Below are 27,913 nucleotides of genomic sequence, written 5' to 3'. Positions count from 1 at the left end.
TAAAAAATAATATAATATATTATTTTAATATATTTTTAAAAATTAAAAAAAAACATTTAAAAATAACCATTATTGTAAATCTTTGAATTGATGGAAGCTATAAAGCAAGAAACTGAGGCCGGTAAGGAAGGTGGCCTAAATTTTTTCAAGAAGCCAGCAAAAGGGTGCAATCATAAATCTCATGAACCACCAAAACCAAGTGAATTTCCTTTTTCTTGTTACCGATCCAGCACCATAAATGAAAGAATTATCGCCCCATATCAGCCTATCCTCTACTATTGAAAATCAAAACACACCAGTGCTATGCACGCCATAATACTAGCTGGACTTGTTTACCAAGGCACCAGTCCAAGCAATGTGCTTCTGATGTTGTTGCCGAGTTGAACATCATTTTTCTCAGCTTGTTTGGCAGTGTAGTAACGGTTGCTTTTCAAATAACTTTTCATGCCGAAATACATGTCAATAATTTTTTTTATTTTTTTAAAAATTATTTTTGATATTAGCACATCAAAACGATCCAAAAAGTACAAACCGCACTCAATTTTAGCAAAAAAAAAAAATATTCAAAATTTCCCAAAACACAGGTACAGCACCAAGTAAAAATAAAACTGCTGACAAAGAATCTTGGCACTTGAGAAAGAATGTAATATGCAGAACCTCAACCAACTTTTCAAACCAAAAAGATGAGCTTATTGACAACTTCCATTTATGACAGAACTATTAGAGAATAATATAAATTATGTCCTAAAACTTCACCTAAAAACTTAAGCTTTTAGGTTTAGATGATTCTTTATCATGGTACCAGAGCCTTGGTGACCAAGTGGTCACGAGTTCGAATCTCATCATCTCTATTTATTTAATAAAAATTAAACACATGGTAAAATGAGCATATGCAAGTTTCAAGTCCAAAGAGCTTTCACTTAAGAAAGTGTTTTAAAGAATAATATAAATTATATCTTAGGACCTCACCTTAAAAGCTTAAAGCTTTTAGATTGAGATGATTCTTCATGAAGAACTATAGAAAACCAGCCATCCAACTATAAGAATGAATTGCACCAGTAATGTAGCGAAAATGAACTGCAATGAAAGATGCAAAGGTTTCTCGCAGCACAAGGATTCTCAAAAAGTGACAATAACTAACGGTGAGGAACTTTACAGAGCAACTGAAGAATGATAAGATTTCTAAAAATACATCATGGATTCACCACCAAGAAAATTCTGTCTATTTACACCACAAATACGTATGAAGTTTCAAAATCGAGAAAGTAAAAACACATCAAGGAGAACAAAAAAGATGAAGAAGAATGATAATTGTCATTCACAAATGCAGGCCTGATCTACAGTTTCTGTGCTCTATGCAAAAGCATTTCACTATCACATCACTCCTTATAAAACATCAGTAATGAGTTTTCTTATCTGAAACAAAAATGGCCGAAAATAGAATAAGCCCTTCCGATCTATACTTTTGCTTCGCATTAAGATACCAACTGTTCACGTTTATTGTTTGCTGCATCAGATTTAATGCTTCCGTCAAGTGAAACCCTTTTTTCAGCTGGCGGGTAAGATAATCTCTGCGCCGTTGGAGTTCCTTTCCCGTTAAATAATGATGGTTTAGATGAAACTGGTGTTTTTCTGGTTGGCAACTTTGTCGTTTCGTCAACCTTATTAGCCTGCCTGCTCTTCATTTTCTTTGGACTAACAGACATGGCGGCGACACGGCTTTCCCATGGTCGAGCAGCAATCCAACGTTCCTTCCAACTCCAGCCCCAATTAGCTTTCCCAAGTTCATAATTAACCACCCCAAGGTCATGACCGTAGCTGGCCCTCCACTGTATTTCATGGGATTTTTATGGTGATTTCCATTTTGTTTTTGTCCCTTCCAGAATACTATAATGAAAAATCAACACTTCAGAATTTGAAATACCTGATGAGAAAAGGCATATGCCATTGCTCGTTCCCGCTTAACTGCTGCTTCTTCCCTCTGGTGTATTCTTGCAAGGATTTTCTCCATTGATTCAGAGCCACCACTCCATTCAACCTGTCATTCGTTTCAACTAGTACTCTTAGAGAAATATGGCCTCGTATGGTAAGTGGAGCGTAGAATAATTTATGGACATCAACACAATAAAGCCAGCAAATAAAGTTTGAACATTCGATTCCTAATAAAAGAGAAATTAAGTGACCTTCATCATTATTTTTTTACACTCAACGGGACGCACATGACTGTTACATTGTAGACATATGAACAATCTCAAAACTGCGAAGTGTGGCAAGTCTTAAAGGACCCAAAGTTCCACAAATGCGACTCCATATAATAGTTCTACATGAGCCTTCCCTTACGGAAAACAGAAGGACCTACATAACTACAACATCCATCAACTCTGCATCGATGTGAAAGAAAATCAGTTTTAGTTTGATTGACAATATACGCATTAATGTTTTTTTTCTAACCTCCAGATCGTGAAGCTTTGCCTCAAGTTTTAGTTGATTCTCTAATTTCTTCTGCCTTAACCGGCCTTCGGTAACCATAAAGAGTCTACGGGCTCTAATCTGGGCCTGTATTTGGCTCCATGAGTGAAGGTAGTTCAAAGTAGTTGCAGCTTGCTTTTTGAAAGAATAATTCTGGGTGATGATCTGTAATCTCACTTTACCTTTCAAACAGCGAAGAGTTTTCCTAGCCTGCATCATCAGGGAATGATTTAATGAACAATTCCACATTCATATGTGCATCTCTCTCCATTTATATGCATATCCATGGGTTGCACATGTAGTACAGACAATGGACATACCCTGTAAGCCCTGAATGCCGTTTGAATCCGAGTGGCAGCCAAATCCTCAACTGGCATGTCAGGAAATCTGGGATTGGCCCTATTGGAACCATTTGCAAAGCTTGCAGATTCTTTTTGAAGCTTGTTCTTCCATTTGAAGCCATTTGATTTTGCAGAAGTTGAAGACCCCTGTTCAGATTGCAGGAACAGATGTGGTAACATCTAATAGATCAAAAAAGAAAAAACTTCTTTGCCATCATCCTAACAACAACAATTCCAACAATGACCATATCTGCCTTGAAATAATCTTGAATCAGCAGTTGTTTACAATTAAAGAATTGAATGGCCAGATTACAATAAACCTCAATAGAGTAAGGAATCTGGATTCAATATGAAAATATAAATAAGGAGCAAAATATAGTTACAGCAGATTAACTTTGGATGATTCAATACCTTTGCTTGTTTTGAGCTGTCATCCTTCACTTTCTTTATGCTAATTATTGTCTTAAACCAATCTCCAGAACCCATTGTAGAAGTCAGATGTCTGCTTCGAACTTAACATAAACCTGGCGGTAAAATATAAGCAGCATCAGCATTTTGTACATTTTGCAAAAGTTACATAGCATTCAAAACATCCATTTCTTGGTTAACCAAATATACACTCATGAGTGAAACTGAACTGGGAGACATACAAAGCCATAAAAAACAATAAAGGAAACAAAATTGTATAAAATACTGCAGTATTGAAAATGTTAGCATCTGACTGACTGTTCTACCTCTCAAAAGGAAATTTGAGTTCATATAGTAAAACAACCAATTGATCATGGAAACTAACTGCAGATTTTCAAAATATTATAGCTTAGTCCATCTCATCACCTTGCAACAAACATTCAATTCCTCTTCTTTCCCAACCAACAAAGAAGTAGAATCCCAGAAACAATTCCTCTCTTGAACAACAAACTCATTAGTTTTTAATTCTTAATCACATTAAGCAACAACTAGATTCAAAAAAAATCTGATTGAGACAAATGAGTTCAACAGAAACTACAACATCCAGATCTCACCCCATCTTTCATTGTCAACAAATGGAATTCTCAAATCACATTGGTCAATCTAAAAGTCAAAGCCCAAAGAAGAGTTGTTTCAGAAAGAGAAAACACAAACATAAAATCTTGGCATGTAAGGCATACCTGAGAAGCCAGTACTGTATGGAAATGGGCAGTCAAGTTTTCGTGGGAAAGCAAAGGTGGTGGTGACAATAGTACTTGTAGTAAAGAAGAAGCAAAACCCTGAAAAAGAAAAAGAAAAAGAAAAAGCAAGAATAAAAGTGGGTGATGAAATATGGATTCCTATGGCCCCATGGCCAGCATTTTTTATTTTCCTATCCAAAAACGTTCACCAGCAAATATTTGACAAATTTGTAAATAGAAACAATTTCATAAAATCCCATTGTCCAATCAAGGATTCAACAACTACCATGTTGTTTGTCCTATGTGGGTGGTGTAATGTTGGCTGCTGTGTTTTTTTGGGTTTGAATAATTCAACAATAGAAGGCTAGCAGTGGCAGGTGAACAAACTATGACAAGGTTTGATAAAATGGTAGATGGTTATTTAATTGCCTCTTAATTTTTTTTTTTTTTTTCAAATTCTATTGATTTTAAAAATTAAATTTTCTTGTTTGGATTGTTTTAAAACTTGGACCAGCTGGCCATCAACTCGGTTAAACTAAGGTTTGAACCTATCCAAAAAAAAAAAAAAAAACCCACCTCTTGGTTAAAACCAAGGTTGGCCTTTGGATCCCGTTAACCCAGCCATAACCCGACCATCAATTAGTTGATTTTTTTTTAATTTTTTGTCAAAAAATATGTCATTTTAATTTTTTTTTTTTTTTGTCTACTCTCCTGACTTGTAACCCAGATCAACTCTCGAGTTGAATTTTTAAAACTATAATCATTTATAGTCACTAAATCATTTATAGTCACTAAATCTAATAACCATGTTTAAATCAAACTTTATATTTTCAATTAATTTAATTGATATAATTTTTTAGACTCTAAACAAAATAACAAGTTAATTAAATGAACTTCAAAAGTTTAGAGAATGTTTGGTATTATCTACTGTTGTTATTTTTTTTTTAATTTTTTCTTCTAAAATAGAAAACTTATCTACTTTAAGTTGTTTTTATTAAAAACAAGAAATACCAATAATCAACTTTTTGCGTTTTGATAATGTTTGACAATTGTTGCTAGTTTCTTATGTTTAGAAAAAAAAAATTGTTCCTATTTTCAAATTTGATTTTTAAAAATTAAAAAAAATTAAAATAATATCAAATGTATCTTCTAGTTATAAAAGAAAAGACTTCGAAACCATAGTGATTATGTCTCAAAAAATTCAAGTATCTTGGGGGCAAGACTTGTGTCTTGGATAATCGATTAATCTCTTGATTCTAACAATTAATCCATTCTCTCTAGCCAAAGTAACTAGTCACTGGTGTTTGGTATTTGTTAAGTCAGGTAGCCGGTGACTAGTACCTACAAAAAATTCTTTTAGTGAATTTAAAGATTTTTCGATATTTAAGTAAATATCCTTTTTAGAGAAAAAAAAACAAATATATTTTAGAGAGAGACTTTGAAAATAAATATGTAATAAAGAATGGAGATTGAAAACCTCTTTTATATATATATATATATATATATAAAAATTCATAGTATTTTTAAAGTCCATGAATCTTGTCATCTTTTTTCTTATGGAAGAGGGGTTAAAATGTCATCTTACCCTCATAACATTAAAGATAGATAAAATATCTCTTACACATCATTAATAAAGGATAAATATCAAGTCATTTTGAATACTTTAATACACTTAGGGATATAGAGATATGAATATATTTGACCTTAACTTTCTATGTTAAAAGTCATGATAAAACAATCTGAATCTTGTGACCCAACGAGGGTCTATAAAGATAATCAATTTTACATTGATCTAGGCTTAGTGAGATATTAAGCTTATGGATGTTGGGTCCAGCAGATTGTCAGATCCATATGAACTTGAGCTTAGCACAAACACGTTGATCCATCAATACCCCCCCTAAATCTTTGTGTATTTATCATGCGAAGATTTTGAAAGGTTAGTAGCCTTAAAGAAAGTTTTTTTACCTGAGAGTTGTTTGTCTCATTAATGAGAGCTTTTTTACCTTTCTCATGAGATTTGTCTTTGTGGCTATGCGTTTTGTCCTTATTTGAAGGAAATGATTAGTTGTCCAATCTTTTAAAAAGAGATGTACCTTGGGAAACAAAACGACAATGTGCTTTCAATGCATCAATTAAATGGACTTTTGAAGATTTGAGATGACATGAAAAGTCATTCATCCAATGGTGAGAGTGAAAAGATGTTTCCTTTATAACCCTAGTTGTTCTTGCTTCTATCTTTTCTTTTACTTTATGTAATTTCTAAAAAACTACTTTGTTTTAAAACCTATACTAGTTTTGTTCTGGTCCAAGAAGAAAACCTTATTCTAGGTATTTTTAACTGTAAGTTTTTTTTTTTTTTTTTTTTTGTACTTTAAGAAAAAAAAAAAGACAAAAAAAGAGTTAGATTTGTCTCTTGAAAAATGGATGTCGTTGACTCTAAGAAGGAGTTCAAGTTTTATAAGACCAATAGAATCAGTAAGAAACATTCTCCCCGTAAAGTCATTACGTTCAAGGAGAAGGAGGTTGCATCAACTAAAGCACTCTTGTTAATGTTTGATATGAAGGAAAGTACACAACTCTAAATATAATAATTTTTATAATAATTTAAATTTTGTTATAATACAAAAATAATGTAACTATAGAAAATAATAATAATGATAATAAACTTTATTAGTTTTGAAGAACAAAAAAAAAAAGGTTTAAATGAGAAAAGGGAGAAAGATAAGACCAAAATAAAATTAAGAAGAAATGAGACTCTAAATATTCCATTCCTTCTCTCTTTCAAAAACTGGCTAAAAAAACATTAAAGAAGGAGGGGACTTTTAGATTTTATTCAAGCAAAATGAGAGGAAAAAATACCAAGACTTAACACATTTCAAATCCTAGATAAGTCTAAAGGAGAAGAACATCATTATACAAGAGAAATTGCAAGAAATCAAATGTGGGAATTGTGAAGAGAAAGGGAAGAGTGGTTGGCTACATGCAAGGAGTTCTAATTTCAATTTCTATGAAATTAACTTCAATTTGATTGGAAGTTTCATAATTTTCTTGAATTTAGATTTAGGGTTCCTGAACATAAAATTTGGAGAAAATGCAAAATTTCTTAAAACTATACCTATTAGGGTGATATTAATGGCCTTGAATGTGGAGGGTGCAGTGGAAGGAAAAAAAAAGGGAGAGAGAGAGAGAATAGATTTAAGGTGACAAGTCACTGGAGGGGAAGAAAACAGAGGAGGAGAACTTATGACTGACTTATTAATTAATTGAAATGTGTTGTTATAATGTGGTTACTAATTAGAAAAATAAAATAAAATTGCATCACTTATAAGGAAGAAGAACCTTCATTTGGTGATTTTTTTTGCAAATATTTTTCTCAAGTAACTTGCAATTTCCATATATATTGAATTTTTTTTATCTTAATGACATGAAAATTGTAGTTGTGTTTCTTGAATTGAGATACGTTTTTATAGGTATTTTCAAGGTAAGAAAAACATATAATTTGAACTCTCTCGTTATATGAAACATTTTGACACAAAAAGTGTAGATTTTGGTGCCCTATATATTTTCCAACGACAACTTTCTCTCTCTAAGATGAAATCTAGTAACCCCATTTCTCGTCTAAAAAAAAAGCTGAAAAAAATGAAAATGAAGTTTTGGTACCAAATTTTTTAAAAAAATTATTGGGATAAGATAATCTAATTTCTTAAAAAACAAATGAGGGACAAATATGATTTTTTAAGCAAATTACATACCTGTCACTTATTTTACATGATTTTATCACTTTAGTCACATTTTTTTTTAATTCAATTTTCACCCCTAAAAAAGCTGAATTATGCAATAAATAAATAAATTTGAGAATTAAATTGAAAATTTTTCATTGCTACAATTCATAATAAAGTATGAGAAGATGAATAATAAGTTAATAAACAATGAAAAGTTCCCACGTTTTAGCTTTACACTTCATTAATATAATTTAAAGATAAAACAACTATTTATGTGTTTCATTATTTGTGAGCTCGTGGTGGGTTGGAGGGTGCTGTGGTTAGGAGTTAGGGTTACTGTTTGTGAGCCGTCGACTGGTCAGGAAAAAAAAAAAAAAAAAAAAACAAAGGAGAAAACGCAAATTGTGATTTATACTAATGGTGGTCCCGGCGGGGCTCGAACCCGCGACCTTCGGCTCATAAGACCAACGCTCTAACCAACTGAGCTACGGGACCAATGTGTTAGAAGGATTCTAATTTTTAGATTCATAGTATAAATGTTTCCTCTCTCCGTCCCCCCAAGTTCTTTTTAGATTCTATGCTTTTGTAGATGAAATTATGAAAAGCAAAAGAAAAGTCCAAGTGGACTCTGTTTCTATTGCAGGGCGCATAGTTATTAAATCTGCATTGGTCTGGTGGATTAATTCGTACCTGATTGATTTGATGGCTGAATTGGTTTAGGTTTATCATGGTTGGAACAATAACCTAGTTAAACTTTGACAAGACTTGGTATTAATTTTTTTTAAATATGGTTTTTTATATATATATATTTTTGTAATTAGTTATTAATACTTTTTAAAATTTACTATATAAATATTAAAAAAATATATTTTATTTTTTTAATGTGAGATTTGAAATTTTTTAGTATATATATTCTATGTTTTCAAGAAAAAAAATTATTTTTTCAATATGAGATTTAAAATTATTTTGTATATATATTTTATGTTCATAAGAAAAAAAAATTATCTTTTTTTAATGTGAGATTTGAAACTTATTAGTATATATACTTCTATGTTCCCAAGAAAAAAATTATTTTTTCAATGTAGGATTTAAAGCTATTTCGTATATATATATATATATTCTATATTTCCAAGAAAAAAAATTATATTTTTTCAATATGAAAAAAAAAAATTTGGTTTAAATACTTCAACTTAAAAGAATAACATATTATTTTTTTCAATGTGAGATTTAAAGCCCTTTAGTATATATATTTTATGTTCACAAGAAAAAAGTTATGTTTTTTTCAATATGGGATAAATAAAATTTTTGGTTTAAATACTTCTACTTAAAAATATAACATAATATCTTTTCAATGTGAGATAATTATTTTTTTAAAAATATTCTTTTAAATTTTATTATTTATAATATGTATAGTTTATATTCATATGGATTGTTTTTTTAATTTTTTCATATAAAATATTAAAAATTTAAATAACAGTTTTAAATTTTTTTTCTGAATTGATTCATAAAACTTGAGATCCTAGTCCTATGATTGAATCAATCCCGGATTGGGTTTAATAACCATAGAAGGGAGGGCTTCTTCTAAACTATCTTTTTAATATCCATGACACAAAAGGTTACCTCTGATTTACAGGATAAAAGCTAAAAAAAAAAAATAGATATGTAGAGCCTGAACCTAAATAGGATAAATCATAATCAATGATTTGAAGCTAATATATTGCTAATATTTGGGCTAAAAAAACCTATTTAATTAATTTTTGATCGTATATTTTTGTTTTATTTCTAGTGGATGAAAATTTAGATTAAGAATCATCATTGAAACTCTATAATATTAAAATAATATTTTTAGCCAAAAAATAACATATACAAATATAGAAAATTATATCGACACTCAAATCAAATAGCTAGGTTTTAGTTTTCAATGTAAAATTTATAAGATTTAAAACACTCAAATCCAATGATGTTTTTCTTCTAGATTAATATGAAGATGTCATATAATCAAATGTTTCAATTGGGATTTAATAAAAGAGGTCCCAATCTAAGTGCCACATATATACTTTAAAAATAAATAAATCAAAACTATAGAGGACCAATCAAAATATTCAATAATTTATTTAGAGATTATGGAATTCAAATATAACAAATAAAAAAATAAATATCTTCCCAACTTCTCAATTCTTAACATCATTTCAAAGTAAAACTTAATTCTCAAAATATAAAATACGTAACCGATGTTTGCTTGAGAAAGTTCCTTGTAATTTAAATGAAACGCACGAAATAACGAAGAATTTATTGGTGAATTCAAATTTGGTGAATAATTCTTGTTCCCCGTCCCCACATCAAGTGAAAGTGGGCTTAGAGATTGATGGTCCATTGACTAAAAACTCAAGGAAGTTTTGTGGTAGTTAAAATAACTCAAAAAGTAGATGATAAGGTAATAGATTACGTAAGGAGGAGAAAAACATGCACCTTGGACTAAGAAATTTCAAGGCCAACGCAACCAGCTACTTTAATACAGTGATTGTTTGAAATTTGGTTGGTATTGTTTTATTTTTAATTTTTTTTTTTAGTGTTTTTGAATTATTTTGCTATGTTTATATCAAAAATTAATTTTAATAAAAATAATAATATTATTGTAATATATTTTCAAATAAAAAATACTTTGAAAAACATATTACACTCCCAAACAACCTTATTATATTACTTTGGTTTCCAAATTTCAACAGCATCTCTAATTTTGTTATTTGTTGCCGATTTATAAATCCCATCGCAGCAATGGTTTCTCAATATCAAAAGATGTTGGGAATATGCTTACTCGACTAGAAATTATAATACAATTTATAAATGTTTTTTTTTTCTTATGGGAAAGTTGTAATTCGAGAAATCTTTTCTTTTTTTACATTTGTTTTGGGCCAACTATGTCAGTATCGATTCTTTTATGAGAGTAAGATCAATTTTTTATAATTAACCTTTTGAAAAAGCACATTACTGAATACTGATTAATCAATAAAAAATAGTGAACTTTTATTTTATTCATCACATATGAACTCTTCATTTCTAAAACAATTATTTCCCCAATGATAATCTAGAAACCCATTGTCATGGAGTCAGTGAATCACTCCAGGTGCCGTTGCATTTCTTCCATGCGGAACCTTCCTAAAACTTGTTATTTGTGAGATCTTGTCCAATCACCAAGGAGCACGTCCCTCATTTCTCTGGTACCAGGTTGTCTTTTTCAAGTAAAGACACTTGAATTTTCTTCCCATCTTTCTTTACTTGCGCAAATGGTAACATCTTGACATTTAATCCTCATACCAATATAAATAATCCTTATATAGTGCTAAGAGATCATGACCGCATCCTGAAGAGTCAAGGTTCGGGTGCAAAAATTTCCTACTCTGTTTTTGAAATTAGCATAGCTTTAAAATGTGAACACCTTCTTTACACACAAAAAATTGATCAGAAATCAAGAAAAACAAGAACTTGATCAACATCCCTTTCGTCAATTAAAGTAACTATGGGTGGTTCTGATGATGATGATCACAAGAAAGGTGTCAACCAGAAGATCATGCTTGCCATGTTCTTGTGTTCTTTCGGCTTTGTGTTGCTGTTAGTTCTTCTCCATCTTTACTCTAGACATCGGCTTCTTCGCCAGCAAAGGAGACGCCATGCCATATTCTTTCAAGGTCTAGGAAGGCAAACCACACCGGATATAGAAGAATCTATTGAGCCACCCAAGCGAGGGCTTGATCCTTTGGTCATATCCTCACTTCCTTTGTTCACATATAAGCTAGCTGACCAGACTGCTCACGGTGAACCTGTGGAGTGCTCGATTTGCTTGGGTACGATAGTGGAAGGTGACACGGTTAGGGTGTTACCAAATTGTAACCACACGTTTCATGTAGAGTGTATTGATATGTGGCTTGGGTCACATTCAACATGTCCCATATGTCGAACCGCCGCCGAGCCTATGATCCAGCCAGCCGGGGAGAAGGCCATGAACAGTGGTGCCGAACCTTCAGCTCCGCCTATGGAGGAAAACATGGTACATGGCGGTGATCAAATAGAGAAAGAAGGTGGATCAGACTTGAGAGTAACATCTTTTCGCGGGATTCCTACTCGGGAGAGACCATCAAGGACTCGGAGCTGTAGAGATGAAATTGGGGCGGAGGGCGATGAATATTATGTCATAGGTAAGTAATTCTTATAGTCTTTTGTTACCACACGTTCTGTATCATTATGGTAATAAAGGTATATCAGAATTTGGGGAAGAGCATGTGTAGATTCATTTCTTCATATTGAATCATTTTTTTTTTTTTTTTTTCAAAGTCTTATTTGAATGGTTTTCCTGGATAGGCTTTTCATGTAAAACAGAACAGAGAGCATGATGTCAATTAATTCGCTTTAATGTTTGGTTGATTTATGTATAATTTTATATTAAGTTTCATGCATCATTGTTTTGCTGAAAAATCCATTTTTCCCCAAAGAAAAACTCTTCGCAGCGGATGATCATCATACGTGATGAACAAGCTTTATTTTCAACTCTTGGGATGAAATTACAAAACACATAGCGCCATGAAAGCATAGTTATACTAGCCCAACTAGTGAATTCGATGACTCAATCGGGGGTCTAACTCATGCCAAATTTGTTTTTGAATGGATTGGAGTCTAGATTGCTAACTTGATCAAATCCATATAAACGGATTAAAACTCCAGGAAAACTCAATCAATGTTTTTTATTCCCCCTAAAATAATGTTATTTTTTTAAAAACTTTGTTTTTATCTAAAATGAAGTTAAAAAAGTTTTTTAAAAAATAAACTTAGATTAAATCGTCATCTCTTAGATTGACCCCTCAACTTATGACCCCACCTCTAAACTATCTTATAACTATGCATTAATGCTAATAAACACACAAACAGTGTCTTAAAAACAATATATGACACAATTGACTGCATCTTGAGCCACATCATTATAAGAGTTGTCTATATTTGGGGTGGGTTTATACTTGAATTAAATAATAAGTTAATCTAATAAAACTTGATTGATTCAGCCAGGTGAACACTAAAAAATGAAGAAGGAAATAACGTTGTTTTATAAATTGAAATTCTAAATTCTTAAGACTTTTATAAGAATGCATAGTTTCCAAGTTTTGGGAACTTTTATATGAATGTTGACATGTTTGTCGCACCCAGCATTGCGGAGGTCTTAAATTTTTTTTTTTTTTTATTATAGAAAAAGAACAGATATCTGGCATGTTGTTCTTTTAGGGAAAAATATCTTATCTAAGGAGTCGTCACCTAGTATTACGGTCATTAGGAACCCTAACTGGTCAACATAGATTCTATGGCTTGGGATTGGTTACGTAAAAGAAAAGATATTATCACCCCTTAAATATTCTGCTTGAGGTAGACTGCATTGCTGATTTTGTCTTAAATTGCTAAATGTTTATTAGTTTATCTTATAATGATTTGCTTATAATATTCCTGACTCTGGCGCTAGTAAATATTTAACTACAAATAATTTCAACTCTGGCGTTGGTGAATATTAAGCAGTATAAAAATAAAATAATTTAAATCAGTATTATTATTCCTAACTCTGGTGTTAGTAAATATTTACCTATGAATATTTCCAACTCTGACGTTGGTAAATATAGAGCAATCCAAAAAAAGTATAGTATTCCTGACTCTGACACTAGTAAATAAATCCGAAAAATTCTATATTAAAAGAAATAATTTTTTTAATTTATGTTGCATGGTCTCAAAAAAAAAAAAAAGTTGGGTGACCGGTCCAAACCAGTGACCCAGCTCGCCACTGTTGCATGCATGCGTGAATCACTCACGCATGCATACAACAGTAGCAGGGTAATTAATTACGAAAAGAAGGAAAGCTGAAGAACTTACCTGGCAAGGTTGAGGGAGACGGCTGCTTCAATGGAGGACTGTTGGATATTCACGGTGTGGAAAAGCTGCTGGGGTGGTGCAGCTGCAGGGTGAAGGCGAAGATGAAGGTGACGACCGGTTAGCTCTGGCCGGACGATGTCTTCTCCCTCCTGGTTTCTTGTCTATTAGTCCTCTCTCTCCCGGTCTCTCCCTCTCTTCTCCTTCTTCGTCTGTTCCTGGAATCTGCTGCTTGCAAACGAAGATGGCGGTGTGGAAGGGCTATTCCACCAACACTGCTTCCTCTCCTCTGTTTTAGCTTTCCTGCCTCTTTGTTTTTCTCCGTTCTCGGTCGCTCTCTCTCTCTCCTGCCGGTTCCTTTTTTCTCTTCGTTTGTGAGTTCAGTGGAAAGGGGGGAAGGTGGTGCCCCCTGAGTTACTCGTCTTCCGCTCGTCGTCCCCTGTCCTCATTTTTGTTCGTCTTCTGGTTTTTCTCTGTTTATCCCTGGGGTCCTTTCTGTCTTCCCTTTTTTTCGTTCTTCTCGTGACCTTCTTCCCCAGTTCCTCCCTGCGTTTTATTCCTTCTCTCATTTTTTTTGTTCTTTTTCGTTCCTCTATCCTCTCTGTTTAGCCCTTGGCTTTTTTTCGTGTTTCTCCTGGTTCTGTTTCTCTCCGTCCCTCCCCTGTTTTCTTTATTCGTTTCGTCCCTCTCCAGTGTTCTACCCCTGTTTTCTTCTTTCTTCTTTCCCCTCCAGTCCCCTGCGTCTTTTGCCTATCCCTCCTGCCGGTTCTGCTCCTTTTTTTTTTCTCTCGGTTCCTTTCCTCCCAGTTTTTCCCCAGTTTTGCTTTCCTTTTCTCTTCGTGACCTTCCCCCTCTCCTTTTTTTTTTCCTGGTTCTTGGCCTGTTCGTCCCTCCCCAGTGTTCTTTCCCCCTCCTTGTGCTCGATATTTATAGGCCAGAAAACGCCCTTGCACCTCCTAGGTTCCATCGTGCACCGCTGGGATAGTCTCTATTAATGGCACATCGTGGGCGAAATACGTTACCACGTTCTCCGCCGTTTCTGTTGAATTGGGATGGAGGAGATGAAATGTTAATGGCCATTTGCATTTGGTCCCTTGAGGTTTTGGAAGTTTTGTAATCAAGCCCCTAGGTAAATTGTAATTGGAACCCTGTATTTTAGCACCATTTACAAAATAATCCTTGAATTTTAATTGCTTGTAATTTTAACCCGAAACCTTGATATTTCTTTAATTAAGCTCTTGATTTGGCTACCAAAACTAATCCAAAGTTTAATTAAATCCCAAAACTTTCAATTATGTTGTCTTGGCCCAAATTTCAATTTAATTCTCATTTTTATCATTTCACACATTTTTTTTTAATAAAATAGAAAGATTAAAAAATTAAGTTATGACAATATTTATCACATTTCATTATAGATTCACATAATGAAATGACTAATTTATCATTTTCAAACAAAACATATTAACTTGCTTTGAGGACAGCAAGACCTTTTTTTCCCACAGTTCATTAGTCGTTAACAAATTGATTAAGGATAAATTGACATTTACACATTTTTCTTCATAATGAAATAACTTATTTACCCTTAAATATAAAAAATATAAAACCGCCCTTCAAGGAATTTTTAGTCTTTTTGTTATTATAAGTACAATAAAATGATTTAATTATGTTTAATTAAAAAAATATTAAATTGATGTTAAGGGGATTTTTCATCTTTTCCTTAAGTTTTTTTTTCCTATTATTATGCTGGCTAAGGGGTATTTTTAAATTTTAACAAATATAAATATTATTTTTTCTTAAAGGTGGCTAGTATGTGAAAAGGCATATATATCCACCAAGTGATGGCCAAGCATGTCCAACCACCGCATCATCCGAAGGGTTGAGGGGCGACACATCCAATGGGGGTGGTGCGTGTTACGTTATGAATAGTGGTTTGATGATGATAAAACTTTTTTCTCTTCCCTTTTTTTTCTCTCCACTTGTCAGGATTCGCGTTCTAGCCAAAATAAAAAAAAATGTCCTCCCATATGTTTTTATTTCAATTGTATTCCTCATTCTTTTGATTACTCTTTATTTGTTTTGGATATGTTTTATAATTAGTTCTTTTTTTTTTCCCCCAATCCCTTATCACCTAGTTTTATTTGATTTTTATATCAAATATGGTTCTTATTTGTTTGATTTTTGTTTTTTTTTTTAATATAATTTTCTTAATTGAAGTAATTTTTCAATTTTATCCCTCATCATTTTAGTTCATTTCATTTTAATATCATATTTTATCCTTATTCTTTTAATTGATTTTCTTCTTTGGATCCTTATTTTAAATTGGTTTTTTTTAATTGGGTCCTTTAACATTGAATTGTTTAAGAATTAAGCTTCATAGTAAATATTTTCGGTGTTGTGATCAATATCTCATGACCCAGTTACGAGTATGAGATGTTAACCTTGATTGATATTTGTTTTTTTTTTACATTGATTTTATTTTTTAATTTTATCCTTCAAAATTTGATTTATTAATTTTTGAGCTTTTTTATTTTTTTGATACATCATTTTATTTTTGTGTCAAGTTTTGTCCTCATTATTTTAATTACTTTTTTTTTCTTTGGATCCATTTTCTAGATCGATCTTTTTTTAATTTAATTAATTTTATTTTTGTGTCAAGTTTTGTCCTCATTATTTTAATTACTTTTTTTCTTCTTCTTTGGATCCATTTTTTACATCGATCTTTTTTTAATTTAATTATTTAACATTGGATTAATTATTTTGAATTGAGATTCATAATTTTAGTCTTATGATCTAATATCCATAAACATTCAGTGGAGTTCTTCATAATCCGCAGAGAATCACTCATATTTTTCATCAAGATGGGTCTATGTTCTTGAACTCCTTAATCTAACAAGGCCACGAACTCTGAAGACTGAGTGCTTGGTATCGATTATGAGCGCACAACAGTTGAAATACTATGGGTTGCCCATAAATTCTTGGTCATAGTATTGGAGAGTTTGTACACTTGATTTATATTGGGTCCACCAGACGATACTGCCTCTAACCATAAACCTGGATCGAAATTTGGATGGGTCGAAGGATTGTCATTGTATCTCTCATTTAACTAGCTGTTATATGTCTCCTGGAAATAAAAAAATGAAGTCATAAAATTTAAGAAAATAATAACTTAAGAAAGAAAATGGTTGAAAACAAACATACCACAAGGTGTTGAGCTCGGTTGTTGATGAACGGCTACACCCCTTTTTAACAATCTTCACTCTGCACGTGTGTCTCCACAAAAAGCTCCATAGAGCTTGACTCACGTTCAAGAGTTGTAGCTTGTAAAAAAAATGTTGTGAGTTAAATATATTTATAAATAACATCAAATTCATTAAAAATATATATGATTAAAATTTTGTTAGTTAAACATACACGTCATCGTATTGTTTAGTTTTTTTATTCCTTTTATTCGATTGAGATTCCCTTGATATATATCAATAACATATTTCTATCAATGTTTACCGATGAAATTAGAGGTAAACAAATTTAGTCGGTAAATATCACCACAAAATATTGATGAAAAAAATCTATTGGTGTTTTTGTTTGTATTCATCTGTTTTCTATTAGTGATACTGACAAAATTTCTGGGTGTTTTAATATGTTTTTGTCAATGGATATATATATATATATATATATATATATATTATTGTTGTTTCCTTGCAGGAGTCCAGAAATATTGTTTGATAGTTTTTTATGATAATCGTTTTTGTCCATATTTGTTGAAAACTGAAGAAGAACAAAAAGATTGTTGATAGAACGAAGAATAAAAGTGATTAATGCTAAGTTTTTCAAAGATATTGAAGAAGAATTGACGTTCAAAGGAAAGAAAATCGACTAAATCATGGAGTCCAAGGTATATATACTAGGAGTGATCATTTTCAGTTTGGTTCGGTTTTTACCTATAAAAAACAATCAAACCGATTTTTTTTTCGAAAAAAAACCAAAACCGAGTCAAACCAACCGGTTTCGGTCCGGTTTGGTTCTTGATTTCAAAAACCCGAGAAGACCTATGCCTCATTTCGCGAGCCTTGTCACCATCAAACAAAACAAACTTAGCAAGATCTTGTTTGAGATTGAACTGGTCTTGTTTGAGAAACGAAACAAACTTATGCCTCATTTCCTGAGCCTTGTCACCATCGAGATCAAGCAAATGGGATCAATGGTCTTCCTTTTCATTCTCAACAAGTTCAACAATTCCCTTCCATCCACTCCTTTTCAACTTCTCATAATAATTCTTAGCTAAAACAGTCAAATAATTTTACTCAGCTACAAAGATCAACATCCTCTCGCACCCAAGCCTAGCAAGATCCTCTACACCCAGATTCATCCTAGGATCAAGAGGCGAGACCGCGAGAGGGTGCTGCTTCTAAGTCTAGGGAGAGGGAGAGAAAGAGGAAGAGGGAGAGGGAGAGAAAGCGACAAGAGGGGGCTGCTTCTAAGTCCAGGGGATGGAGAGGAAGAGGGAGAGGCGAGAGGGGGCTGCTGGTGGCTAGGGTTACTCAGGGGGGGATTTTTTTCTATTTATAGTACCATTTCTATTTATAGTACCTTTGTTTTGAACCGGTTCAGTTCGGTTCGGGTTAACCGGTTTTTTCATTACAAAACTGAAAACCGAATCAAACCGGGATTTTTTCTAACTATTCTAATTGGTTTAAATGGTTTTTTTTTCTCAGTTCGGTTTTTTCGGTTTTTTTTTTTCCAGTTTTCTCAGTTTATTCGGTTTTCTGGTTTTTTTGCACACCCCTAATATATACTCATGGAACATGAAGCGACCAAGAATACAAAGCATTTCTAAGGATTTTAACATATTTAGAGAGTGTTTGTTTCTATTATTACTTATGTTTTTAAAATAAATCACAGAAACAAATCATTTGGTAAGATAAAAAAATGTTATTCATTGTATGTGGGACTCACTATAATTTATATGTGGGACTCGCTATAATTTATGTTTTGGCTGCAGGTTACCTGAAAACAGCATGACTCTGCTTCTCCCTTTTAGTGCCGTGTCTATGCAAAGTGAATTAATTCACTCTGCACTGTTCACTTGAACAGTGCAGACCTAGAGAAAAAAATTTAATTTTTTTAATTGTGTTTTACTCAAAAAATTAATGTTTAATATTATTCAAAGATATTACATAAATTGGAAGGAGATCGCATGATGACATAGCATTTGTAGAATTTGATAGAAATCTCAATTTTGTATCTTATGATATTTTACCTGATTTTATTGCACGTTTAAAAAACTATTGAAAATTATAGTCTTTATCGAATGAATTTTGTACGTGATGAAATTGTAGATATGTTAATAGAACAATAAAAAAAATATTTGATATAAAGTATTATTCATTGTTTTTCATTATTTTAATAATGTAATAGTAATAATTAAATCTACAATATTCAAATTAAAAATCATCAATATTAATATATATCTTTTTTCATTATTTTATAACTTTAATTTGAAAAACATTTTTAACCAAACATATTAAATTACTTTTTATTCAACCTCAATTTTAATCATAGTTTTAACTAAATATATATAAATACCAAATCAATCTTAATTAAAAATATTTTTTATAAAATATATATATTTTTTTAAAATCACAACTATAAAAATTATCACAATACTAAATATATTTCTAATTTGAAATTCAAATGGCATCTTGATGATTTTATGGCAGCAAGGTGACAGGAGGTGTGTTAATAATCACGTGTGCCAAATTTTAGGTCGTTGGATCCATAATTATCAAACGGTACGGGGATTGACCCGGCTAAGGGACCGGGTCCCGGGTTTTATGGGTTAACCCGGAAAAATTAAAAAAAATTAAAAATTTCATATTTCATATGAAAAAAAAAAAATCAATGTGAATATATGCTATACATGTTGTAAATAATGAAGTTTAAAAAAATATTTTAAAAATTGTTTTATCGCACATTGAAAAGATACTATATTATGCTTTTAAATTGGAGTATTTAAACTAAAAAAATGTTTTATCCTATATTGAAAAAACACAACTTTTTTTTTTTGAGAACATAAAGTATATTTATACAAGGACTTCAGACCACACATTGAAAAAAATACTATGTTATATTTTTAAGTTGAAGTAGTTAAACGAAAATTTTTTTATTTCTTATTTAAAAAACATAATTTTTTTACATTGAAAGTGTGAAAAAACTCTTATGTTTTAGTTTATTTCTTATTATTATAAACTATAAAATAAACTTTATGCATTTATAATTTTTTTGAATAAAAAAACTAAAATAATTATTTAATGGATTGAAATAAAAACCCTCCATGTCACCCCCCCAGCTTAGACAGTTACTGCTCCTCAATCTTCACCCCCCCGGGCTCTCTCTATCTAAAACGAAAAAAAAATCACTCTCTCCATCAGATCCCACATTCACTGGCGATCGCCATGTCCTCACTCCTTAGCAACCACTGCTCGATCACTTCCTCTTCTTGCCTTCATTTCCCTCCTTCTCCTCTCTCCTTTTCTTCCCCTGATTCAGTAGTAACTTGTGAGCTTGTTATTTAAGTTTTATGTGTTTCATTCTCGAGTTTAACTCAGATCTAATAGTTTTTGTGGGATTTAAATGTGACGTTGATTGTGTTCATGGATCGAGTTTTGATTTTGCAAATGGCAGTTTATGCATTACAAATGTCGGGTCTCGTCCGGATTTACTCGGGTTGCCCGGGTCCTGGGTCGATCGGGTCTTATCGGTTTTTTGCCTTTACCGGTCTTTCTCCTAACTCAAACCGATCCAGCTACAGGGTCGACTGGTTCCCAGGTTGACCCGCCGGGCCGATCCAGGTTTAATAAGATCTCATTTATCAAATCTTGAAATCCTAAAACTGACATACTCTTGCTAGTTGAGCTCACAAGCATTAAATTTTTTTTATCAGTGACAACAGCTCTACGTGAAAAAGAACTTTAACGAGGAGAAATACAAAAGAAGAAGAAAGTTTTTATTTAGAAATATATTAAAATAATATTTTTTTTATTTTAAAAAAATTATTTTTAATATTAGTGTATTAAAATGATTTAAAATATTAAAAAAAATAAAAAAAATAAATTTATTTTAAAACCACTACAAAAAATCAATAAATACAAATGGAAATATTGATGGAATATTTCAGTTGGTAAATTTCCGAGGAATTTTACCGACATAAATATTCCATCAGCATATATTGAAGGAATTATAGTGAGAAAAAAAAATTAAAACAAAGCAAAAAAAATGATGACATGTCATTTTTACCAATGGAATTACAGACGAAATTCGTTGGTAATTTTGTTGGTAAACTGTGAACACTGTTCATCATGTCAATTACAAAGGGAATCACCGACGGAATGTTCCGTCGATATTTTCCAAAGAGTTCCAAAACTGTTCACTTTCCAATTGCATTGTTAATTGTTGTTCTTTACGGACAAAATTACCGACGGATTGAAAAGTCGTTGGTGATTGTTGGCCATTTCTAATAACTTTTTATGAAATTGAAAATTTAAATTAAATATTACAGACAAAATTCTGTTAGTAAAATCGTCGCTAACGCGCCCCAATAAAAAGCCTGAATCCCCTTATTTCACAAGAGACATACCATTTCTTCTTCTTCTTCTTTACTATATGTAAAAAGACATCAATATCTATTTCTTTCTCTTCTCTTCTCCTTCTCTTCTCCTCCATGCTCGGGTATGTTTTCTTCTTCTTTCTTTTTTTATCCTCTTAGTTTTTTTTTTTAATTAATATGCTTTACAATATTTTTTTTTCTCTCCTTAGCTTCACTTTCAACTACATTAAGGTAAGATTTTTCATTTTTCATTTTTCTTCTTTTTTCATGATTTTTTTCACTATATTTGTTTTTTATAGTGAGATTTTTTTTCATATGAGATCAAATTTTTAGTTGATTTATTTATGGGATTTTTAAATTTTTAGCAATTGCAACTTCATTTTTTTCATATGAAGTTTGTTAGTTGAATTTACTTTTTTCATTTTATTTATTTGTTGCAAATTTGTTTGAGTTGATTTTCTTATTCTTTTTTCCAAGCATTTTGAGTATACATTATAGAGTGTTGATTTATGTAATTTAATTATTTTATAAATTTATAAAATAATTTTTTTTAATTTTTTTTTAAATAATTACCGACAGAATGAAAACGGGTAATCTTTTTTTTTTTTTACGTGTTTGTTCCGTTAGTAAATTCATCAGTAATAATATTTTTTTATAACAAATGAATTTACCGATAGACTAAAATTATCGATGAAAGGTTTACTAATGAAAAAATTCCGTCATTAAAATTGTTAAATATTATAGTAAACACTTTTAAAAGGTAAAAATAAACTGAAAAAAAACTGAAGTACCGCAACTAGAGAAAAAATGATAACAAATAAGCTAAAGCTACATGGAAAACATAGAATTCAACAGTTATTTGTTTGGAAAGTTATCTACTGATATTAAGGAAGTAATTTCTTTTCTTAGCCTATAATTAATTACGCCATGCCATTGTCGGTAAAAAATGGATTCGTTCTGATATTAAACAACAATTCCTAATAATATGCTCCTTGTTAGTTTTAGCTCTTCTTAGACTTGTTAAGCAATAAAAAAAAAAAAAGATTGAATAAACTACAATTATTTAACATCACACATTTCGTTAAAACATGCAATTGCATCACTAAACCGAAACGATCCCCCAAATGTGAGAGAGGTGCGATGAAAACAAGAAATGTGACTCTTGTAGGCAATTATTAATTAGCTCATGTAGGTTTACTTTTATGCAAGTCAAGGTGTAGAATCTAGAAATACTTAGGGTGTATATTAAAGTCAAAGTTTCAATACTAGACATTACGACACCATTCTTGGTAGCTTGCATGGGTTCCAACTTCCAAGGACAAACAGTTAGACGGGGTCCAGGTCAGATAGAATCTTCAACTATACCAGTTTTCTTAGCAATTTCAGATTCTATCTGGTCTTCCCCTTCTATAGATAAATCTTTGGTGAATATGTGTGTGTATGTATCCATGTATTATAAGGATTCTAAAGACTTTCAAAACCAAAACTTCGTATAACAGAATGAAAAGGGCTAGTTTGTTCACCAAATTCAATTCCCAACTGAGGACTTGCCCTCTTATTCCTGTTAATAAAGTTCTAAAACCTTGCTTTCTTTTATCTGTGCTCATCACCTTCCTTCTCATCCTCTCCGATGGAGTTGAAGCAGCGGCCGGCACGAACAAGGTTACTAATATTGGTGCTATCATTGATGGTAATTCCCGTTCAGGGAAAGAAGCGAAAACAGCAATGGAAATTGCAATCCAAAACTTCAACAACATCTCAAGAAACCACAAGCTCTCTCTTCACTTCAAGCATCCTAAAGGAGACCCTCTTCAAGCAGCTTATGCAGGTAATAATCTAGCCATCTCTAAATGATTTTGAGTTTCTAACTTAACATTAACAAGATTTGAAGCATTAGTGACTGGTCAATTTTTCTTGCAGCTGAAGAGCTGATCAAAGAGAAGAAAGTGGAAGTGATTATTGGCATGGACACATGGGAGGAAGCAGCCCTGGTTGCTAATATTGGAAACCAGTCTCAAGTTCCAATTCTTTCATTTGCAGCACCAGCCATAAACCCGATATTAACTTCACTTCGTTGGCCTTTTCTAATTAGAATGGCCAGTGATGGTTCAGAACAGATGAGATGCATTGCAGCTCTTGTCCGTTCTTATAATTGGAGAAGGGTAGTAGTGATTTATGAAGATGATGTGTTAGGAAGTGAATCTGGCAGTTTAGCTCTTTTAACCAAGGCTCTGCAAGAGGTTGGTTCGGAGATTGAATACCGCTTGGTTCTTCCCCCGTTGTCATTTTTAACAGATCCAAAAGATGTTGTTCAAGATGAGCTTATGAAGCTACAACATCGAACAAAAGCTCGTGTTTTTATTGTTCTTCAGTCATCTTTGCCTATGCTCACTTGTATTTTCGGAGAAGCTAAGAAAGCGGGGCTTGTAGGCAATGACACAGTCTGGATAGTTGCAAACAGTATTACTAGTTTCTTGGATTCTGTGGACAATCCTGTTTTTTCTTCTATGGAAGGCACTCTAGGAATCAAAACCTACTATTCTTCCAGCAGTTCTTACAAGAGATTCGAAGCACTGTTCCAGAAAAGTTTTCGGTCAGAGTATCTAAATGAAAATGATTTTCAGCCAGGAATTCAAGCATTAAGAGCCTATGACAGCATTGGTATAATCACACGGGCCATAGAAAAACTAGGTAGCAACATTACTAGTCCAAAAAGGTTTCTAAACAGCGTATTAGAAAGCGATTTCAGTGGTTTGAGTGGTAGAATACGTTTCAAGGATGGGATGCTGTCAGATGCTCCTACACTAAGGATTGTTAATGTTGTTGGGAAGAAATGTAAGGAACTGGATTTTTGGTTGCCAAATTGCGGTTTCTCGGATACCCTCTACGTGGAACAAGGCAAAGGAAGGTGCAGAAACAGTGATGGTGATAAAACCTCAGGAGGGTTGTCCGGTCCAGTGATTTGGCCTGGGGATCTCAACGGCCGAGACCCAAAAGGATGGGCAATGCCTACTGAAGAAAACCCATTGCGAATAATAGTCCCGCGAAGAACCTCGTTCGATAAGTTTGTGACATTTCGAATTGGCGAGCAGCGGCCTGTAGGTTTTTGCGTTGACCTCTTTGACGAAGTCGTGAAACGATTGAATTACTCTATACCACCCGTATTCTTCGAGTTTGATGGGCAGTATGGTGATATGATTCAAGGTGTCTACAACAAGGTAAGGACTCTTTAACTGTATTTTTATTATCATGACCAAACAATGATGAATTATTATATTTATTTATTTAATAAAAATTAAATATAATATATTATGGACTTGTATAAGTTTCAAGTTTAAAAAATTTTTATTTTTAAAAAATAATATAAATTATATATTTATATTTTATTTAAAAAAATTTAAAATTTAAAATTAAATTAATTATTTAATAATATTTATAAATATCGATATCAAAACACAATCTTCTTCGTGTAAGAAACCCCCACTGTTCAACAACCAAAACGTTCAAATGTGATCTTCTTTAATTTTCAGTATGAACGCATGCATATCAATATAGCCTTTTAGAATAACTAGAATAACTAGTCAATGCCACGCTATTGGCGGTAGACGCTATTAATTAAAGATAATAAAAAAACTTTATTCATAAGATTTAATTATCACATGTATCTATCACACACATTTAAGTTATATGAGCCCATTCTAATCAGAAATCCATATGTTATTCTAATATTTTAATTGGATTTTTTTTCTAATTTAATATTATATATTATAGATAGAATATAAATATCATCTATCAACTGTAATTTGCCGACTATAAATTCTTATCCGAATAGAAGAGATGGCACATAGTCAAAATTGGCTGCAACTCAAAGCCAAGAATAAATTCATAGAGCATTGTTTGACAAGAAATTGAAATTTCTCCACCATACATTTCAATGAAATACTTCAGACTTTTCTCATAGTTTAACTGGACAAACTTTGACTAGTCCATTGAGGCCCATCTGAAAGTTGTATGATTTTGCCATTATTTTGCTCCTGTCTTGTTCTATCAGCTGTTTTTTCAACATTATTTTTGTACTGAGTGCCATTGTTTGACTGTTCTGCCACTTGTTAATCGGAAGACTTATGATGCTGCCATTGGAGATATAACCATATTAGCTGAAAGAACAGAATACGTAGAGTTCACTCAACCTTATGCAGAGTCAGGATTGTCCATGATAGTTCCACTTGAGACTGAAGATACATCATGGATTTTCTTGAAGCCTTTTAACTTAAAGATGTGGATGGTGAGTGGTGCTTTATTCATCTACACAATGCTTATAATTTGGTTCCTGGAGCACCAAGCGAGTCCAGAATTTAGAGGCCCTCGGAAGGATCAGTTCGGGACCGCGCTTTGGTTCACATTTTCATCTGTCTTCTTTGCTCAGAGTAAGTATTCAGTTTCACAAGTTACATATGGCATATATATCCAAGACTCTTTGATGGCACATTCTCTGTCAGTAACCTTAATCTGAAGCTCAGTGTTACGTTTTGCAGGGGAGAGACTTTATAGCAACTTCACTAGAGTTGTGGTGGTAGCGTGGCTTTGTGTTGTCTTTATCTTAACCTCAAGCTACACTGCCAGTTTGACTTCAATGCTCACCGTGCAACGAATGAAACCGAATTTTTCAGAGTTTGAGAAACTAAAGAAGGACAAGTTAAATGTTGGTTGTGATGATGATTCTTTCGTCCAGAAGTACCTCGAGGATGTTCTTGGATTTGATCACGATAAAATCAAGGTCTTTAACCTTGAAAATGATTACACAACTGAATTTGAAAGGAACAGCATAGCTGCTGCTTTTCTTGAACTCCCATATGAGAGACTTTTCCTCAATCAACATTGTAAAAGTTACACCAGCACAAAACCCGCATACAGATTTGGAGGGTTCGGCTTTGTAAGTATTAATATGCACTCATGCAATTCTATTTTCCTTACCTTATGATGTCAGGAACCTTTTTAAAGACTTGAAACACGGTGTAGCCATTTCTTTGAACGTTTGTTTATTACTAAATATTATGATATTTACTGCACCTGCAGGCATTCCAAAAAGGCTCTCCTTTTGCTGCTGATTTTTCTAGAGAGATTCTATGCCTATCGGAGGATGGGAACATAACACTTTTGGAACAAAAGTGGTTTGCCCCCTCACCTGAGTGTTCAACTTCGGCAACTAATAATAATGTCGAAAGCTTGAGCCTCCGCAGCTTCAAGGGAATCTACATTGTATTTGCTGCGATATCTACCATCTGTTTTCTACTATTTCTCTTTCGCTTGTTAAGGAATTCACGGCCTCATCAAGAAGCAGATGGAGGCCATCTCACTCCAGGTGGTAATAGTGGTTCAAGCAGTGGAGATAGAATTACAGAATACTTTTACAACGGAGAAAAAACCAGAGTTCCTAGGAGGGCTTCAACTTTTGCTCAAGCACTAGATAAGGATGAATGGGGCTCTACGAAGTGGGAATATGTGAGTAACTCTGAAATATTGGAGAATAATTAGGGTTCCTCGCAAGCTGAGATTGAAATGCCATAAATTCCACGACATAAGGATCAAAAAGATGAAAAGAAAATGAAGAACTTGGCCAGAGATCAAGGTTACTGTGAATATTAATTAGTTCTCCGAACTCCATTTGCAGTGATTAAAGTCGTTGTTGACCAAGTACTGAAAATTGTCAATAGGATTAGATCGATGTATACACTAAGCTAAGTCTATAGATTGATCAGGATAGGATTTGGGAGGGTGATTTATCTCCTTTTTATATATATATATAAACTCAGGAAACCCATGAATATTATTTATGTACATTTGCTGGTAAATCACTACTAGAAACAGGGGCTAATAGCATCTGAATTTAGCAACGGATAATTTCGTTGCTAAATTCAGTAACAGATTTGCAACGAATTACATATATATTATTTTTTTAATATCAGCAACGGATTTTAGCAATGAAAAATCCGTTGCAAAATTTACGTTGAATTTAGCAACGGATTTTCCGTTGCTAATTAAAAAATAATTAATTAAATTTTAATATAAAACTAAAATTACGAACACCGTTGATAACATTTACAAGGATAAAATCTCAACCTTTTATTTTTCGCTAGCTTTGGTAAATCAATCTGCACCAACTTCTCCCCCCACACCGAAATGCAAACAGAGACCAAATGAACAAAACCAACAGATGAAAATTAATGATCTTCCACTCTTCCAGTCTCCTTCGTCCCTAACAACATTGATCCATAATTGTAGAAAAATCACCCTCTCTTCATCGATTTGATTTTCCTTTATCCCGAACATTTCATATTCTTCGCGTCTTCAGAATCCCTAATTCTTCTCCTTCATCTGAACAAAATCGAACCAGACCCATCATTATCACCATCGAACATGCTGATTTAAGGTATCTCATTGTAAACGGGTTGGGTGTTTCACGGTTTTCTTCAATAGTTCAGGTAAGTAATTAAGGGTTTTCGTTTTTGTTTGTTGCAATTTAACTTGCACTAAAAATTTTTCACCCAACTTTTCCAATCTCAAGTTTTTTTTCTGTCTTGTAGAACGATCTCGGTCACGTGTAACTCAAGAACACAGGTAACATTTTTTTTTTCCAATGCTTTGAATAATGGTTTTAGGCTATTAATTCGATAATATAGGGGTTTATGAAATGTTTTTACCATGATCTATAACTTAATTAAGCATGTGTAA

General features: G+C 32.5%; 3 protein-coding genes and 1 non-coding gene across 5 annotated transcripts; 2 read left to right on the top strand and 2 right to left on the bottom strand.

The window, feature by feature from the left end:
• Positions 1 to 1,116: 1,116 nt before the first annotated feature.
• Positions 1,117 to 4,152, bottom strand: LOC118051892 (protein IQ-DOMAIN 9). Of its 2 annotated transcripts, none has more exons than XM_073412500.1 (6): positions 3,959 to 4,152; positions 3,222 to 3,322; positions 2,790 to 2,957; positions 2,452 to 2,679; positions 1,925 to 2,038; positions 1,117 to 1,829 (listed from the first exon to the last, which is right to left on the bottom strand). In XM_073412500.1, exons 2-6 carry the CDS (start codon positions 3,294 to 3,296, stop codon positions 1,476 to 1,478), a joined length of 939 nt encoding a protein of 312 aa, XP_073268601.1. In that variant the 5' UTR covers positions 3,297 to 3,322; positions 3,959 to 4,152; the 3' UTR covers positions 1,117 to 1,475. The 2 variants fall into 2 exon arrangements, with proteins under 2 accessions (XP_073268601.1, XP_034918549.1); XM_035062658.2 differs by having other exon boundaries at positions 3,222 to 3,334; positions 3,959 to 4,151.
• A 3,949-nt stretch (positions 4,153 to 8,101) lies between these two features.
• On the bottom strand, positions 8,102 to 8,175 carry TRNAI-UAU (transfer RNA isoleucine (anticodon UAU)). Its single transcript has one exon. It is a non-coding gene; the product is annotated as a tRNA-Ile (tRNA).
• A 2,846-nt stretch (positions 8,176 to 11,021) lies between these two features.
• LOC118051800 (E3 ubiquitin-protein ligase ATL41) lies at positions 11,022 to 12,103 on the top strand. Its single transcript, XM_035062526.2, has one exon. It carries the CDS (start codon positions 11,198 to 11,200, stop codon positions 11,879 to 11,881), a length of 684 nt encoding a protein of 227 aa, XP_034918417.1. The 5' UTR covers positions 11,022 to 11,197; the 3' UTR covers positions 11,882 to 12,103.
• A 10,438-nt stretch (positions 12,104 to 22,541) lies between these two features.
• LOC118051899 (glutamate receptor 2.9) lies at positions 22,542 to 27,044 on the top strand. The gene is made up of 5 exons (XM_035062671.2): positions 22,542 to 23,009; positions 23,102 to 24,399; positions 25,302 to 25,608; positions 25,717 to 26,114; positions 26,258 to 27,044. The coding sequence occupies exons 1-5, from the start codon at positions 22,622 to 22,624 to the stop codon at positions 26,714 to 26,716; spliced, it is 2,850 nt and encodes a 949-aa protein (XP_034918562.1). The 5' UTR covers positions 22,542 to 22,621; the 3' UTR covers positions 26,717 to 27,044.
• Positions 27,045 to 27,913: the final 869 nt, after the last annotated feature.

Source organism: Populus alba, chromosome 11 (assembly GCF_005239225.2).
Source record: "Populus alba chromosome 11, ASM523922v2, whole genome shotgun sequence".
Taxonomy (NCBI): domain Eukaryota; kingdom Viridiplantae; phylum Streptophyta; class Magnoliopsida; order Malpighiales; family Salicaceae; genus Populus; species Populus alba.
Note: the sequence above shows the minus strand (reverse complement) of the source record. Positions and strands in the feature narration are given on the sequence as shown.